This window comes from Sceloporus occidentalis, unplaced genomic scaffold (assembly GCF_023333645.1).
Source record: "Sceloporus occidentalis isolate IW3139 unplaced genomic scaffold, rSceOcc1.0.p SCAF_6, whole genome shotgun sequence".
Taxonomy (NCBI): Eukaryota; Metazoa; Chordata; class Lepidosauria; order Squamata; family Phrynosomatidae; genus Sceloporus; species Sceloporus occidentalis.
The window spans coordinates 89,487,554-89,504,516 of record NW_028316986.1 but is presented as its reverse complement, the minus strand read 5'-3'; the positions used below and the strand labels follow the sequence as shown (position 1 = coordinate 89,504,516).

General features: G+C 38.5%; 1 protein-coding gene across 1 annotated transcript in view; it reads left to right on the top strand.

Moving 5' to 3' along the window:
* The window catches only part of PEX7 (peroxisomal biogenesis factor 7), a 70,094-nt gene that overhangs the window by 20,721 nt on the left and 32,410 nt on the right, over window positions 1–16,963 (top strand). The window contains exons 6-8 of the mRNA XM_089530297.1: window positions 7,663–7,769; window positions 9,986–10,099; window positions 11,762–11,817. Of these exons, the coding sequence (XP_089386423.1) occupies window positions 7,663–7,769; window positions 9,986–10,099; window positions 11,762–11,817 (277 nt within the window). The remainder of the gene's footprint in view (window positions 1–7,662; window positions 7,770–9,985; window positions 10,100–11,761; window positions 11,818–16,963) is intronic.

The following is a 16,963-nucleotide window of genomic DNA, read 5'->3' as shown; positions in this document are numbered from 1 at the left end:
GAGCCTCACAGTCAACATAACCACCAACCAAGCTGGCTAAGGGCTTTGGGGAGTTGTACTTCCTCAAAAGTTCTCAGAGACATTGGAGTTTATCACACAGGAGGAATTTCTCTTAATATCAAATGAAAAAAAAGTGGGGCCAGAACTCATTCACATGAATTCGCTTGCCATTGCCCGCAATTGTGTGTGGTAGTTTATCACGCAATAACCTTAAACCACATGATTGCATTCAGATTGCCATTGGATTATACTTCCAATTTCCCTTGTCTGATAAACTCTGTTGTCAATGAACCCAGTATTCATGGGCAACAAAATAAGATCAGCACTGCTAAAGGATTCTTGACTCATCATTATGCAGAGCTAAAGCTTGTGCTTGGGTCTTATGATTCCTTGTGAAAGCATTCTGTATAGTTTTAAAATGTTTATTGTATCTTAAATTTACTAACAAGAAGTTACTTACAAATCAGATCCTTACTTGTAAGAAACACTCTTGACACATATACAGGGAAACAAAGGTTTTTTTTTTCCTGTGGTGGCAAAGGTCTATGAATCATAATGTAACAGCCAGTTATTACCTTAACTTCTAAGACTTTGGTTTTATTGTTGCATTCACATAGCTCTTTAATTGGATTAATACTATTATTTATTAGGGTAAATACAAACTAGATTTATTCCAACATTTTCAAGCATTATGAAAAGAAAATGTGGTCTTGCATCTTTGTAAGAATGTAGTCAAACCAATATTTTTACCCAGCATTATTAACCTTGGTTTCTTTTTCAACAGTGATTTTTGTAAAGTTTACCCACAACTGCAGTGAACCTCCTCCCTTGCCCCCACTCCTTTTGACTCAGTTCATTGGGGTATCAGCTCAGAAAGAAAGGAATTGCAGGCTATTTAGCTTTTGAATAAATTAAATTCATTTTTCACATTCAGCACTTAACATTTTATGTTTAAGAGTTTGACAGCAATGTTAATGGCCACAATGCATTATGGGAAAATAATTTACACTTGAGGAATCTGGAGCTGCAGATAATATGAGACACTGGCCGTCTTGCAAACATCCTGGGAACTAAAAAAAATAGTTAGAAAAATGTCAGCACCGCTTTCCTTGAACTTCTCAGGGAATGGTTCTGAGGTGCTATCTGTGTGTCAGTTTTGGATTGCCCTGAATGCTCATGTTTATTTTAGGACAAAAATACCAACCTCTGAAAATGGGAAATGTTGAAAATGCCAGATTTGAGCATTAAGAATTAAAGATGTATAAAAATTGTCTTCTCTTTTTATATAAGTGAACTCCCATGGCCAAGAAGGAATGCAGATTTTAATATAGCTAATGGCCTCTATGTGAGACTTGCAGTGCCAACAAAACAGGCTTAATTTGGGGCACACCAGCTGCTTTGCCAGCACATCACAAAATGTGGCACAATGCCAACATTGCAGGTTTTAGTAATAATGAGTTGCAGGCAGATGCACTGGTATGTTCATTTAGGATTGGCTCTTCCATTTTCCATGTGAGCCAGGATGTAGCATCCTTGGATATTAGTACTGACTAAAAGGCATTACAGATATTTTATGGTTTTCTTAATAAAAGAGGCTATAAGAGGATAATTGCTCTATAAAATTTAGCCCAAGAAGCTTTTGCTAGACTTTGTAAGTGACACAAAAGCAACATGAAGCTTTCTTTATACTCACTGCAATCCAATGAGTTACAAAGTTGTATTTCCCATTCTGATGATCACTTGATATTTCACAGTGTGTAAAAATTTGCAAGACAGCCATTGTCTCATATTATAAGGGATGCGTGGCTTAGTGGTTAAAATGCCAATGCTGATGGTTGCAAGATTGGCAGTTCAAAGCTATACATACATATATTTTATTCTATCAATGACCAGCAAGATTTTTAAAAGTTCAGAGCATAATGCATAAGTGCAACAATAAATTTCAAGTGACACACAATAAAATAGAATAAAGTAAAATAATATAAAAACGCTCTCCTGTGATTTTGTAAATTTCATGATTACATGAAAATAAAATATGCTAACATCCTTTGTACAATTAGCAATGAAGCAACGGCAATATTTTAGGGATGCCAGCTTTACTATGTCCATTCTAAAGTGGCATCTCCGCATCCCTTGTACTTTTACAGTGATGTCTGGGGGCAACATGCTGACTAAGGGGCACCATGGTGTAGACAGACAAATTTTGATGACCAGCAAATTTTAAAAAGATTACAAGACACAGTGCATAAGTACAGCAATGGGCTTCAAAGTGACAGTGATTTTGTTAGTACCCAATTTGGTGCCCCATTTGGGGCGAAGCCAAAACAATAGAAATGTCACAGTCGAATATTATAAAATAAAATAAATTAAAATGGAGTACAAAATTTGTATTTCCTGTGACAATTTTCCATTAAAACTTTCAAAATTAAAATGATTACAATAAAATAAAAATATATATTTAAGATAGGGAGCAGTTCAAAGCCTGAGTGCCACATGTTGGGGTAAGCTCCTGTCACTGTTCCCAGTTTCTACCAACCTAGCAGTTCGAAAGCCTGCAAATGCAAGTAGATACATAAGTACCACTTTGGTGGGGAAGTAACAGCATTTGTTGCATGATGCTAGCTAGCAACATGTAGTCATCAGACAGCTCAGGCTCTTTGGCTTAGTGACAGAGAAAAGCACTGCCCCCTACAGTCAATTATGAGTAGACATTCATGTCAAGGGACTACCTTTACCTTTTACCTAAAAACGTTTTGCATTGCAGTTCCCAGAATCCCCCAATATTGGTACTAACTCTTGAGGTCTGATTTAGTGGACCTCTGTAATCCTCAGATTCAGCTATGATTAGAGAAGTTAATATACATGGGGTAAGAATAAGAGACATAAAATAATTGAATCCTTGTGTCTTTGCTGCTAGAAGTCTGCTTACTATTTAGGAGAAATATAGAGCCTTGAGTAAAAACTGGAATTATACTCCAGGTAATTGCTTTGGCCAGAAAAATGTATGCTTCTCTTGTTCATTGAGCCCTGAAGCTTCCAACCTCTCAAATTTAAAAACCCACTTAGTGTCATGAAGACAAGCAGTAGTTTGAGACTAAAGGCCTGTTTATGAGGCAGCAATGTTTACTGTAGGAACAGTGTACCATCACATTAAATACACCTGTAATATGAATTAGAGACAGTCTTAAATCTTAAGAACACTGTCCTGGAAGACTTGATGTAGGCACTGTTTTTGACATATCTACATGGATATAGTAGGGTACATGTCCCCTATTTTGTATGGTATATATTTGAACAAAATATAATTGTGGGAATTACATGCATTTGAGACAGATAACATGGTTCTAGAATAGGACCTTCAAATGTGCATGTAATGCTGTACAGTTACTGGTTTTAGTTTTCTGTTCGCTGTTCTAATCCAGTAAATAAAGAACATCAAAGTAATGACTGAAACTTGCTATCTGTTGCATAGCTGAGATAGCCTCAGAACAAAATAGGGTTAACAAGAACTGGAGAGTGGGGAAAATTGGTCCATTGTGTATCTGTTGGTTTTCTATTTATGCATCAAAATAGCTAGCTGGCTCAAATTTTCATTCTGGAAATGAGCTAATGAATGTAAAGCCTTACATCCTATAGTTTGGAGAGGAACAGAAGAAATGAACATGGTAGTACTGAGGCATGTCCTAGGAACTAATTTGACTTTACTGTGCCATTGTACACACAGTTATAAAACTGTCTTCAGTTTGCCAGTTAGCCAGAATGGTGGGTAAATGGGGTAGAGAGCACTGTCTGAGAAACATACACTCCCTTGGGGCCTCTAAATTAGGGCTGGAGTATATGGGCAGGAAAAAGCGGCTCAATCCTGCTTTTTCCAAAATCAGGTCAAACCCCCGCTGTGCCACCCATTCCCAAGGTAGACCATGTACCCATGGGCAAACTGCATAGCACAGCATCAAGGATAATTTTGTTGCCTCCCCACCATGCATACCCACTGTCACACAAACACACTGCCTCCTACCTCCAAGTATATCCCACATCTGCCCAGATGTCATCCTATTGCATGGCCACGCCTTTGATTGGCCACACATTCTCACATGCAATGGTCTGCCGGTGAATTGGTGTGTGAGTGATACATTGGCAAAGCACAATCATGGAAGACCCCCCATATATGCTCCCTTCACTCCCTCCCCCCCCCCCCCCCCCCCCGTTAGACTGTCTGGTTTGTATATGTTGTAACTACACTCATTGGAGTTGCTGAACTTAATAATAATAATAACAACAATAATAATAATTTGTTTTATTTATATACCGCTATTCCAAAGATCATAGCGGTGAACAGCAAGTAAGCTAATTAGCAAGTAGTTAGCAAGTAAGCAACTAATTAGCACTTTCATTTCTTTGCTTTGCTGCAGCCCTGCACTGGCACCAGGCTGTTTATATGCAGGCTTGAAGATGTTCATTTTCTGAGTTAAGTTGGAGTATCCCAGCTTCTTTTTGCTTTGGTTTTTAGCTCCAGAGTGTGGCTTCGTTTTGGTTTCCACCCACTTTGGAGACTGCTTCATATAAACAGTCTGCCTTCAAAGCGTCTGGAAGCCGCTTTATTTTGCCCATCTGTTTCACTCTCCAGTTGTGCAATCCTTGCATCTTAATTAAAAAAACAGGGTTTCCTGTGATCCCCTTAATTTATTTGATTTCTTAAGCATTGGTAAGGGTGGTGTTAAAGCCATCATGGTGTAGTGGTTTGTGTAGTGAACTACGACTCTGGAGATCAGGATTCAATTCCCTGCTCTGCCATAGAAACCCACTAGGTGACCTTAGGCACGTTACACATACTCAGCCCCAGAAAACCCTATGACAGGTTCCCCTTAGGGCAGTTATGGCGAACCTATGGCACACGTGCCAGAGGTGGCACTCAGAGCCCTCTCTGTGGGCACACATGCTGTCGCCCTAGCCCAGAGTTTGCCAGAGTTTCTTACTAGAAAGCCAGAGGGACGTGGCACTTTGCAATAAATAAGTGGGGTCTGGGTTGCAGTTAGGGCACTCGGTCTGTAAAAGGTTCACCATCACTGCCTTAGGGTCTTCGTAAGGCAGAAATTACTTGAAAGCATTCAAAAACAATCACTGCTTATGCCTGAACACAGACAATAATGTGAGTCATTGCTATATTCTTCCTAAACCTATACACACTTCCTGTCAGCCAGGATAAACTACAGTATTGGACTGAAAGAACAGTATTCTTGGTTGGAAAATGTAGAAGTAGAAATCCTGGAAAAAGGAGTGACTTCCCCCAGATTGGCACCAAGCACATGCTTGAATCCTAAAATACAGGATCTGAAACATCCAGGAGAGAGAGACTGCGTTTGTGCAACAGTCCTTACTATTTTGGTAAGGGATGAAGAACTTGGCTCAAATTGCCTCCTGGCCCCAAAAAAATCATGTAAATGTTGCTAGGCTTGCCTCAATCTACTGTGCCATGATTAGCTGTGGATTGTGGATTTTTAGTTCAATCTAGCAGGGTAGGTTTGGCTGAGGTATGTTTTTGGGCCAGATATATCTAATAATATCATTTTCCTCCTTCACTTCCCCACTATGCTGTGTGGAGGGGGACAGAGTGGAAGGGGAGATAATTTGTTGAAAAGTGAAGACAGATTGTCAGTTGTTGGGCATTGTGAAGATTGCCTTAAAACTCTGTTATTCATCAATTAAATATAGAATTATGCATGATGTTAAGGTTAGTACTATTGATAGACTTCAAAAGATCATCTTGCTAGGAGAAAATAAATATATTTAAATATGTATGTGTGTGTGTGTATGTCACTTGTTTTGATTTGTTTTATTAACTCTCTGTTTTCTTACTTTGTTTCCCATTTTATCAGTCCAGATATGCTCACCACTGATTGCAGCCTCCTTTCAATTTCCATCTCATCTCTTCCAGGCTCTTGCTGAGCTAGTCCCTATGCTTGAAACAGCCTCCCACTTCCATCTGCCAGTCTTACTTCTGTGAACCTTTCTGCACCCTCATCTACAATATCTTTTCTGTGCCTCACTTTTTCTAACTATTCTGCTGCCAGTTTAATTATCTTTTTAACCCCCCCCCCTTTTTTCCTTATTATTTAATCTTTTTAAAGTCATGCTTGATTTCTGTAACTCAGGTATGAGCTCTGTCACGAGTCTCACTTTTTGGTGCTAAGCAAGCATAAATTAAGATCCAAAAAAAAAACAACGATTGGTACCAGTCCAAAAGAATCCAGGCTTTAGAATCAAACTAGTTCAAAATACAATGGATACAAATCTGGAGAATCCTGCCATTACATCGCTGGTTTCAGGTGCAAGTATCAGAAAATACAAATCAGTTTTGAAGAGACACAAGCGAGAGTCTTAGCAGTGATTCCCACACTTTGGTCTTCCAGATGTTTTTCACTTTAGCTCCCAGAATTCCTGACAGTTGGTCAAGCTGTCTGGGGCTTCTGGGAGTTGAAGTCAAAAACATCTGGAGGACCAAAGTTTGGGAACCACTGGGCTAAAAGTTGTAATTGAGCCTAAACAGAATGAGCTCAGTTCTACAAAGTTCAGCATGAAAATCAGATCACCAGCCTGTTGAGGAAAATGTTGACAGAATAGGTATTGGCCTGGTATTGTTCACCAAGTTCTAACAGGAAAGCCTATCAGTAATTGAAAGTTAGGTTTCTATTCTTTCATATGTGCCTTGTGTGTTTGTGCTCATCATGTGTCTGTGTGCATAATGAGCAGCTTTGAGTGGTGGACCTCTGCTGAGGAATAAGGTTACCAAGCAGAAATGAAAGGGGGGGGGAGATTCCCCCCCTTAATCCAACCCAACTCTCTGTGACCCCCTAAATGACTCTGGAGGGGTGGGAAACATTTTGAGTTGATTTTGGGGTGGGAAGGAGGACTGTGTTTGGGAAAGCAGCAAAAACAAACAAACAAACAAAAAACTGATGTTGCAACCTGCAGTGCAATGTTGGCCAGTAGCTGAAATGGGGTCTAGATCAGACTGGTGAATATTAAATTGTGATAGATAAAGAAATAATACACACATTGTAAGGCCATTTGAGTAGCCCAGTTTTGTTTTCAGACCAATCTCTGAGTTGCTGATTATTAAATTCTATTTGAAATTGAATTATGTGCTGTTATCTTATTTATTTTGTGGAATCTTACTAATTATTGGAAATCATTTTAGGGTTAATTCAAGATAACGGTAGACATGCTTTTAGAGGCTATTCTGAATTTATTTATTCCCAATTTATTTCCAAAATTCTATACAGAAGAATTTAAACATGTTAGGCAGGTAGTTAGTATTCACTAAATCAAATAGCCCTTACACACAGAGACACACAATTCCACACATACACATATGTATATAGGTAAAACAGCATAAAAGGTGGAAGAGAAAAAACAAGGAGAAAGGGAACTGAATCTCTGCATGTGAATTTTTAAACTAAGAATTTCATTTAATAGTTCTTGTAGTTTTCCTATGATTTTTTTACATTTTATTTTGTATATATTGATTGAATTTCGAGATTTCCCAGGTGTGAACCTGTCAGCTTTTCCAGTATAACCACATGAAGAATATGTATTTTCTCTGTATAAAACAAGCAGAAAGGATTTCTGTAAAGCTTGAGTTAATCCATGCCTCTGTTTCAGGTGATCAGACTTTAAGAATCTGGGATGCAAAGTCACCAAGACTCCCAGTGATAATTCCTGCTCACCAGGCTGAGATTTTAAGTTGTGACTGGTGCAAGTATGATCAGGTACAGTGAACAGAAACAGTATATTTTTCAATATTAATCGTCATTATTATTATTATTATTATTTCTATCCCACCATTTCCCCAAATTGGGACCTAAAGCAGTTTACAACAATTAAACACTAGAAAAACGGTCCTATAAAAAGTAGTGGTGTTTTGTGACTAAATAAAAATATGTGCCTGTAATAATCCAGGCCTTGATCTGCCAAAATGGGTTTTAGGCATATTTAAGGAGGAGTGGTATGCCACACCCTTTGGGGGCAGAAGAGACAAGCAAGAAGGGGTGGCTTGAAGCCTCCCCCACCAAAGCCGCCTCAGGACCGTGACAAACACACACCACAGTGCAGAAGGCGCCCTCCACCGCTGGCCCAAATAGGAACGGAAAAGTTCTACTACTATCTGGGCCAGGTTTGGCAGCCTTGGAACAACTTCCAGGCACTCTGGCGGCATGTGTTGTCTAAACACCGCACCCCTGGAGCGTCTTGAAACCACCCCATGTGGCTGGCTGAGCAGCTTCCAGGTGTCTTGGGGGCGTGCAGTGTCTAAACCCTGCACCCCAAGCCTCCTAGAAGCCAGCATTTATGGATAGTCTGTTCCAGCTCTTAGTTGAATTATTTTCCTTTATTATTCCTTAAGACGTTTAAACTATTTTCATGTTCTTTACAAAATGCCTTAACTTTATTTTTTTCAATTATTTTCATTTGTTACTTGTTTAAGAGATTTAGGTACCATTGTTATTGTCTTTTCAGTGGATAAAGAGAAGTGTGTTTATTTGGATTCTAGACGTTCAAGTTTATATTTGCCAACATTAGTTGAATGACATTGTCAATGCATCCAGTTAACATTATTATGTATAGGCTTATAGCTGTATTCTAATGTTATTTATAAGGAAGGCTGTCACCTGTGTGTCTGTGAGCTTACCTCATTCTTCACTCTTCCTATTCGACAATATTAGCAGTTAAGGGTGGTTCTCATCTTACTTTATAAGCCTAATACAACATACTGTTGTTAAAGTGATTAAAAGATTAATACATGTTTATTTTTTTTAGTAATTAACTGCATCCTTTTGGGACCTAAAACAAGCTTGTCAGTAATGCTGTTTCTCCGTTTATCATTTGGGTGCAGTATAGATACAGTCGAAGGCTTTCATGGCCGGCATCCATAGTTTTTTGGGGTTTTTTGGGGGGTATGTGGCCATGCTAGAACATGGCCACATAGCCCAAAAACCCCACAATATATATATATATATATATATATATATATAGAGAGAGAGAGAGAGAGAGAGAGAGAGAGTTTCCATGAACGGAGTATAAGGAGAGATTGAAACGGAACTGTAATGATGTTTGTGTTTGTGTGCTGTACCTCATCTCCATATGTGGCTCACCAGTGAGAAGATTAGATGGGCCAAGTAAAGTGGCATCCGGCCGCATGCCCCCAAAGCAGTTGGAAGCTGTGCCAAGGCCGCTCCAAGCCTTTTAAGAGTGCATTTAATTTGCTTTTGCTGGCTGCTGGCTTGGGACTGCAGTGGCGGCCAGCTTCAGGAGCAGGCCATGCAGTTGCCACAGTCCCAGCTCAATCAGGGCTGGAGCAGCCAAAGACCGCTCCTTCCAAGTCATCTGTTTTGGCCCTGTGTTTCTGTTTTCTGTTAATCCCAGGTCTGCAGAAATGTGTTGTCTAAACCCTAAATTTTGGTTAATTGCACATGTGGTTTATGCAGATAGGTCAGTTTCAGATTCCATGGGTCAAAAGTAGCTTCCCCCCCCCCCCCAACAATCTATAGTACAGACTCAGCCACAGTTTGTTGGATTCACGTGACACACCAAATTGAGATTAATGAAAAATGAAAGCCAAAACTGTTGAAGTCTTAACTTGTGCCCACACCTGAAAAACATGAGAATCTAGGGGTCACTCAGTACACTGCATTCTTGTAATGATGAACCATATTTTAGCATTACGTAAAAAGCAGCTAATAGATTTACATGTGCAAAATTAATATTATGGGAAGACAGAGGCAGATTGGATAAAGAAAAGGGAAGTGGAATATGCATATTAATGTGACCTAATCAGCATAAGCTTTTGCTCTAGATATATTGTACTTAAAACCTGGTTGTTTATTTTATTCTTTGAATCACGTCTCTGTTCTATAATTCCAAAGTAGTAGCAGTACTTCTCTTATCTACTGTACTTGAAATATTCTTGTACATTTTATTACATTACCAGAACTTGCTTGTAACGGGTGCTGTTGACTGCAGTTTGAAAGGTTGGGATTTGAGAAACATCCGACAGCCAGTCTTCAACCTCTTGGGACATACATATGCCATAAGGAGAGTAAAAGTAAGTGTAAATATTTTTCTTCATGTTAGATTTGTACATTTTTATAGCACTAGGAATAATACACACAGCCTACATAATGAGTAAATGAAAGTTTACAGAAGTGACATTATGAAACCATTGTGAAAATGTGGGCATTACTCTCTGTGAAGACTGTGCAGCATTCTGGAAATTTTTCAATAGCTTGACTTGTTCTGCCTCCTCAAGAGAGCTTTGGACTTGTGTTTTCAGCAGTCAGTGGGCTCATTTCCCAACACAACATACAACTTTTGAAAAAGACCTCTCCCCCCCCCCCCCTTTTACACAGAGAGACATCTCACAAGTAGCTTGTGAATGGCATGAGGAATTTATCTAAAAATTCAATTTATTTTATTTAAATATTTTATATAGTCCATCCCCATATATAAGATAATTCATATATGGGCTTTCAATAGAAGGTTCATAAAATTAAAATACTGAGAAATAATGAAGTGCATGATAAAGAGAACTAGCAGATGAAACCATATTAAAGGTACGTGTGTATATGTACATATATTATTCATATATTATATAATATATTATATGTGTTAAACCTTTATATGTATTTACTCCAAACTAAGCCATATGGAATTGGATGGGACTGATTTCCAAAAGCTTTTCCACCTAGTTTCTGAAACCTAAAAGGGAACAATGTTGGCATCAGGTGGGCTGTGCAAAAAACGTTGATAGACATCTTTGCAAAAATGTGTCTTAAAGGTGCCCATTTTAAAAAAGCACTAGCTAGTTTGCTGTCATTTTAAAACTAAATCCAATGGCAGAACTAGACCCATTGAGTCAGTGAGATTTACATAAGTATTGGCTTGCCACTCAATAATTGGTTCATGCTCTGTAGTTTAGTTGGGACTCACAATTGGAAAAATGAGACTAATGTCATGTATCAGATGGAAGTTCAAATGTTTGAAAGGGGATATCCAGGACTATAACCTTTTTTTTTTTTTAGGGGAGAGTTGTTTTTCACTACTGAGGTGCTTGGAAATGAGTTGAGATATAATTTTGCTGGTGTCAGAAATGAGGCTGCGAAAGTTTGGCACATGGTTCCCATCTTTGACGTAGCCTTTGTTCATCACTACAGTGTATGCCAAGGACTATAATGATATATCAGTTTTCTGATATGGGTGACATTTTGAGAAATGTTTGTGCTCTTGCCAGTTTCCAGGCTTGAAGCTGGGTAATCATCAGGCTTGAAGCTTAATAATTGTAATTAAATTAAAAGAGTTTTAGGAGGAAGTATGGCCTTAGTGGAACCAGTATGGCATCTCTTTCTCTTTCTCTTAAATGTTTTGTGAAATGCTACAGATTCAGAAGAGGTATTGCTGCTGTTGAATTGAGTCAGAGTTTTAATACTTCAACAGGTTATTTTAAGATATGGATATCTTCATAGGTTGAAATTCATGTTCTGTCTGTAAGCCAAAGAAAAATGTAATACCCATGTCATGCAAGGAACTGAAATAAAAAGTTACAGCAGAACTGCTAGGTGCTGCTATGATAAAATAGAAAATGGAATCTTTACATAGTATAATATTTTCTTTTGGATCCATTCTAAGACGACTTAATGAAATTCCATTCTTAATAAATGTACCACCATACATTTTGTGCTGGTAATATTTTTTTTTAATTTCTTTGCAGTTTTCGCCATTCCATGCCACTATATTGGCTTCCTGTTCCTATGATTTTACTGCGAGGTACAGTAATTATTTTTTACTGCATAATATCATCCTCTCTTGTATTTTATGATGCATATACCAATTTTTGCTCCCAGGCCATGGAAACAGCATTTTCTGGGAATGGTGTTTTGTCCAGCAATTGTGGAAGATAATTTGATTCTGTTACAAGGCTTTGAGAGAGATCTTGGTTTTGTCCCTGGGAAATAACACTCTATCTGTGAAAAGATCTACTTGGGTTGTAGAAGAAACTAGAAATTTTGCTTGCCATCTGGTTACATTAGTGGCAGAATGGCAGAGCAAATGCAGCTATCTCAGATTCATCCTTAACTCCCTTTAATCAGCTTGATACCTTTTGGCTTAACAGATGGTTTTCTAGATCTAGGTATCTTTATGCCCTTTTATTTGAAAGTCTGTAGAGCATATGTCATGTACAAATAATGAAACTGTAAAGGGTATATACAAATGCAAATACTGGGACTCAATAGCCTTATGTACAGAAGAGTATGAACAATATGAATGAATCTACTCTTTTGGATATTGTTTATAAAAGGTGCTTCTGAGGGGTGAGTTTTGTGATAGGCATGCTGAATCAGTGCACCTGGCACTTATACTTCACCCAGGAACTATGCCAATGACCCTGCTGGCTGCTTCCAGATCAATATGGTTAACTTAAATTGATACAAAACCCAGCCACAGTAGTTCTAAACCAATGAACTTGTTGGCACCTTTTTGGCACAGAATATTTACTTACTTTGTATCCCTTTTTCTGTGACTGATAGTGGCTTACAAAATTAAAGCAAATGCAATATACATGAAAACATACAAAAGATAATTGCTAAAATGTAATTAAACTAGGTATAACATAAAATTGAATTCATACATCAAAATATTTTTTAAAAAGATTTAAAGTGGTGAATTCTGTCACTCAGATACTACCAGAAGCAGATATTCATCTTTTAAATAGGTCACAATCACTTCCCCAATTGTTAAACCCCAATTATTCAAAACCAGAAGTGGACTACTGACCACTTCTGGGTTTGTTTTGTTCATTTCTTGGCATTTTTGGAAGTCTGCACAGCTCTCAGAAGGATGCCAGCACAGAAAACTGGCTCCGTACATGCTAAAAAATATCATCCCAAATCCAACACACATATTAAAAGCATTAAAAAAAAACTAGTTCCTATTCAAATAGAAGTCTTTGCCTGCCACTGTAAGGTCAAGAGGAGGCTAGCCTAGGGATTTTCAGAGCCTAAAAGGAGCCCTTGCTCATGGCCCCATTATACATGTGGATGGAGCTGTTAGGATGCAACTCCCTTGAAGACCTTGGAACCAAGGCATACTCATAAGAGAGCATGCAGTCCTTCAGACTGCCTGGATCTTAAGCGTGTAGGGTTGGTTTTATAAGTTGGAACTTGCATTTCTTTCAGAGTGCCCAGTTTAAAAAGAAGCACTGGTATATTCTATAGGTGTGCAGAGGAGAGAATTTCAGAAGTTATATCTTGCCACGCCAACAGAAACTTTCCCCTCTTCACAAGCTCAAGCTGAATCCAGACAAAACGGAAGTACTTACGGTAGGGGCCCCCCAAACCAGGTATTGGGCCGCAACCTCCAGTCCTAGAGGGGTTCACGCTCCCCTCAAAGGACTGTGTTCGCAGCTTAGGGGTACTTCTTGACTCGTCACTTCAGATGAGAAATCAGGTGAATGCAACAGTTAAGAGTGCCCGTTATCAGCTCCGGCTGATACGTCAGCTGTGCCCTTTCCTGGAACGGGGGGACCTCGAAACGGTAGTACATGCACTGGTAACCTCAAGACTTGATTTTTGCAGTGCGCTCTACATGGGGCTACACTTGTGCCTAGTCTGGAAACTTCAACTGGTGCAGAATATGTCAGCCAGATTGATTACAGGAACAACTAGGAGTGACCATATTACACCTATATTGAAATCACTCCACTGGCTGCCTATTCGTTTCCGGGCACAGTACAAGGTGTTGGTCATTACCTTTAAAGCCCTCCATGGCTTGGGCCCAACCTACTTAAGGGATCGCCTCCTTCCGTATAATCCGCCCCGTACCCTCAGATCTTCTGGGAGGAATTTGTTGCAGTCCACAAAGACCAAATTGACGGCGACCTCCCAGAGGACTTTTTCTGCGATCGCTCCCACTTTATGGAATGGCCTGCCGGATGAGATCCGTCAAATTGCCAACCTTGAGAGCTTCAAGAAAGCTGTCAAGACAGATATCTTCCGGCAGGCCTTCCCGGAATAGATCCTGGCCATGTAATGCTCCCCCCACAGACATATACGAATGAAGACTCTGTCCACCGTTATTTTATTATTGTAGTATTGTTTTTAGATTTTTATCTGTAATTTTAATGGATGGAATTGTTTAATCCTTTTTTAAGGGGAGGGGGAATTGTATATATTGTATTTTTTTAAAGGTTGTACGCCGCTTTGATTGTGGAAACAAAAAGCGGGATATAAATTAAAGTTTTATATTATTTATTATTACAACTGTTGAAGGTGCAAGAGTCCTATTTTCTTCAGCACTTGGCCATCTTGATCTCTTTGCTTCAGGCTATTTCTCCATCTCAAAGTATCTCATGCCTTTTCCACAATATTTCGCAAATAACAACTGAGCTGATAAACATGCTTTCCAGAGTTAACAGTACACAACTTACTTTTACTACATAGTTTGTTCTTTTCTTCCTTAAAAGTAGGGGACTGATCTGGGTCTAGTCTAGTGTAAGGTATAAAGGAACTTTAACTTACTGTTCTCCACTCTGCATCCTACCTAGACAACTCAATCCCTGTTTTTAGTTTGCATAGAGAGAGGGGAGAAATCCAGTTGAAGTGTATGTACCCCTGCTCCCATGCAGATTACAGGCATGGAGGACCTAGTCTGGATTTGGTCACAGTTGGGCGCCATGTTTAAAGCCCTAAGTGGCTCAGGTCCACTGTACTTACTTTTGAATAGTGAGTAGGCAAATTTAGCAGTATGGAGGATAGTTTATTTTCCCTAGCATGCCTCTGGAAACTTTGGAAAGTGCCCAAAATGCAAAGAAATGAACAAAAGAATATGAGAAGTGGCCAAAAGTCCACTTCTGAGTTTTTACAAAAGTTTCTTCTTTCATGTTAACAGTAGCAGAGTGTGTGTGTGTGTGTGTGTGTGTGTGTGTGTGATTTATTTCAAAAGTGAACATCTACTTTTAGAAGCTTTTTTTGACAAAAAATGGACAGTCAAGGAGGAAAGATTGTGAGCTGCAAATCTAGGGCCACACTCTGCTCACTCACAGCTTTGAAAAACAAACAAAGCTGCTGCTAGAGTTGTATGCTGCATGTTAAAAATACAAAAATAGTTGGCACTTGTATTAATTTAATTAGCTAAATATTTCTGTGCTTAGGAACATACACATTTTCAGAGAGATATCACCTGTATCTGGAGTGGTATATCCGAGACATAGATTTATCACCTTTTGTCCATTAATGAGAACTAGGCCTAAGAGTAGAGGTACATTTGTTATACTTGTAGAAAGTGTTTTCTAATTGGGAAACACAAGGGCTTTAGTCCTGCAAATTTGCTTTTTCAAGTACTAACTAAAAATATATGGCTTCTTGCTGTTTAAAGACTAATCTGTGAGGGGGGAAATATTGGCCATCTGCCATGACAGATGCTCTTGATATAATAGCTGCTCAGCTAACCAGTATCCTGCAGTCAATATGAGAGCTTTTGCATAAGTGAAACTTACCAGAAATAACTTGAATAATAGGCCATTTGCTGTTAAACAGTTTGAGTGAGATAAAGACTGGAGGAGACAGCAGCGTAGCAAAGACAGAGGGAGATGAAATGCTGCACACCTCTTTCATTATAGTCCATGAAAGTTTATTTATATAAATAAAAATCAGTTTCTCTCTATCTGTTTGTTACTGTAACATGTGGAAACAGTTGGATGGATAATTGTGGCGGGAATGTTTGAGATGGTGTTGTTTAATATATGGGCTGCATACTGTAACAGAATTCACTTTGAGGAGATCCAGGGGGTCGCCACAATTATTTTTTCATACATACAATCTAGAGACATACATGTTGAGTCTTCCTTATCCAAAATCCAAAGTGTTCTGGATTTTGGAATACTTGCATATATATAATGAGATATATAGGGGATGGGATTAAAATCTAAACATGAAATGCATTTATGTTTCATATACACCTTACTGATATAGCCAAAAGTTAATTTTATACAATATTTTAATAGCTTTGTGTATGAAACAAAGCTTGTTTACACTGAACCATCAGAAAGCAAAGGTGTCATTATCTCAGCCACCCATTTGGAATTTCAGGTAAGGGAGATGATTTGAAACAAGCTTCATTTATATATATCACTTCATATCACCTAAGCAGTGTCTAAGCGGTTTACTACTGTGGAAAAATGTGGATGAGTTAAGCTTGAAAAAAATTGCCGTTCTGAGAACTTTCCTGAACTGTATGAATGATATTATCAGTCTTTTTGTCCGTTTGTTACTGTATAACAAGTCATTATGAGGATGAATTTTCACAAAATTTAGGGGGAATATTTGAGATGGTCTGAATTCATTTCTAGACTGTATGAGAGACACAAAATACACTTGGGAAGTGCCTGGGAGGCACATTATTTTTTGATTCATACAGAGTAGTATATTTAATTGTGAATCAGGAGAGCCATACTGATTCTGATATGTAACGGGAGGATATGTAAAGAGAGAGGCATTCATCCTTAAAGATCATTCATGCCAGTTAATGATTTCTCCCAAGCTTCACTGGGTATTACAGCTTGTATCTAATAAAATTTGATAGTATTTAAGGTAGCACAGAACTTCATTGCCATAGGCTTAGATGGTCAGACCCACCCCATAAGTGTAATCATTTAAACAGCTATTTAGAGAGAGGGGAAAATATGAATGTTGAGGAAGAGAAGATGGTATCTTACTATAATAAATTCTGCATATTTTATAGCCAAGAAAATGTTGTTATTCCATGCATTTAATTTTGGTCAGATAGGTAGGATTTATAAGAATAATTCCTTATAAGGAATGTGTGTTTGTCTCAGAAAACATTCTTGCCAACTAGGAAGAGAATATTGTACATCAGATAGCTCTTTACTTACCTGGTCTACTGGCCTTCATCTATC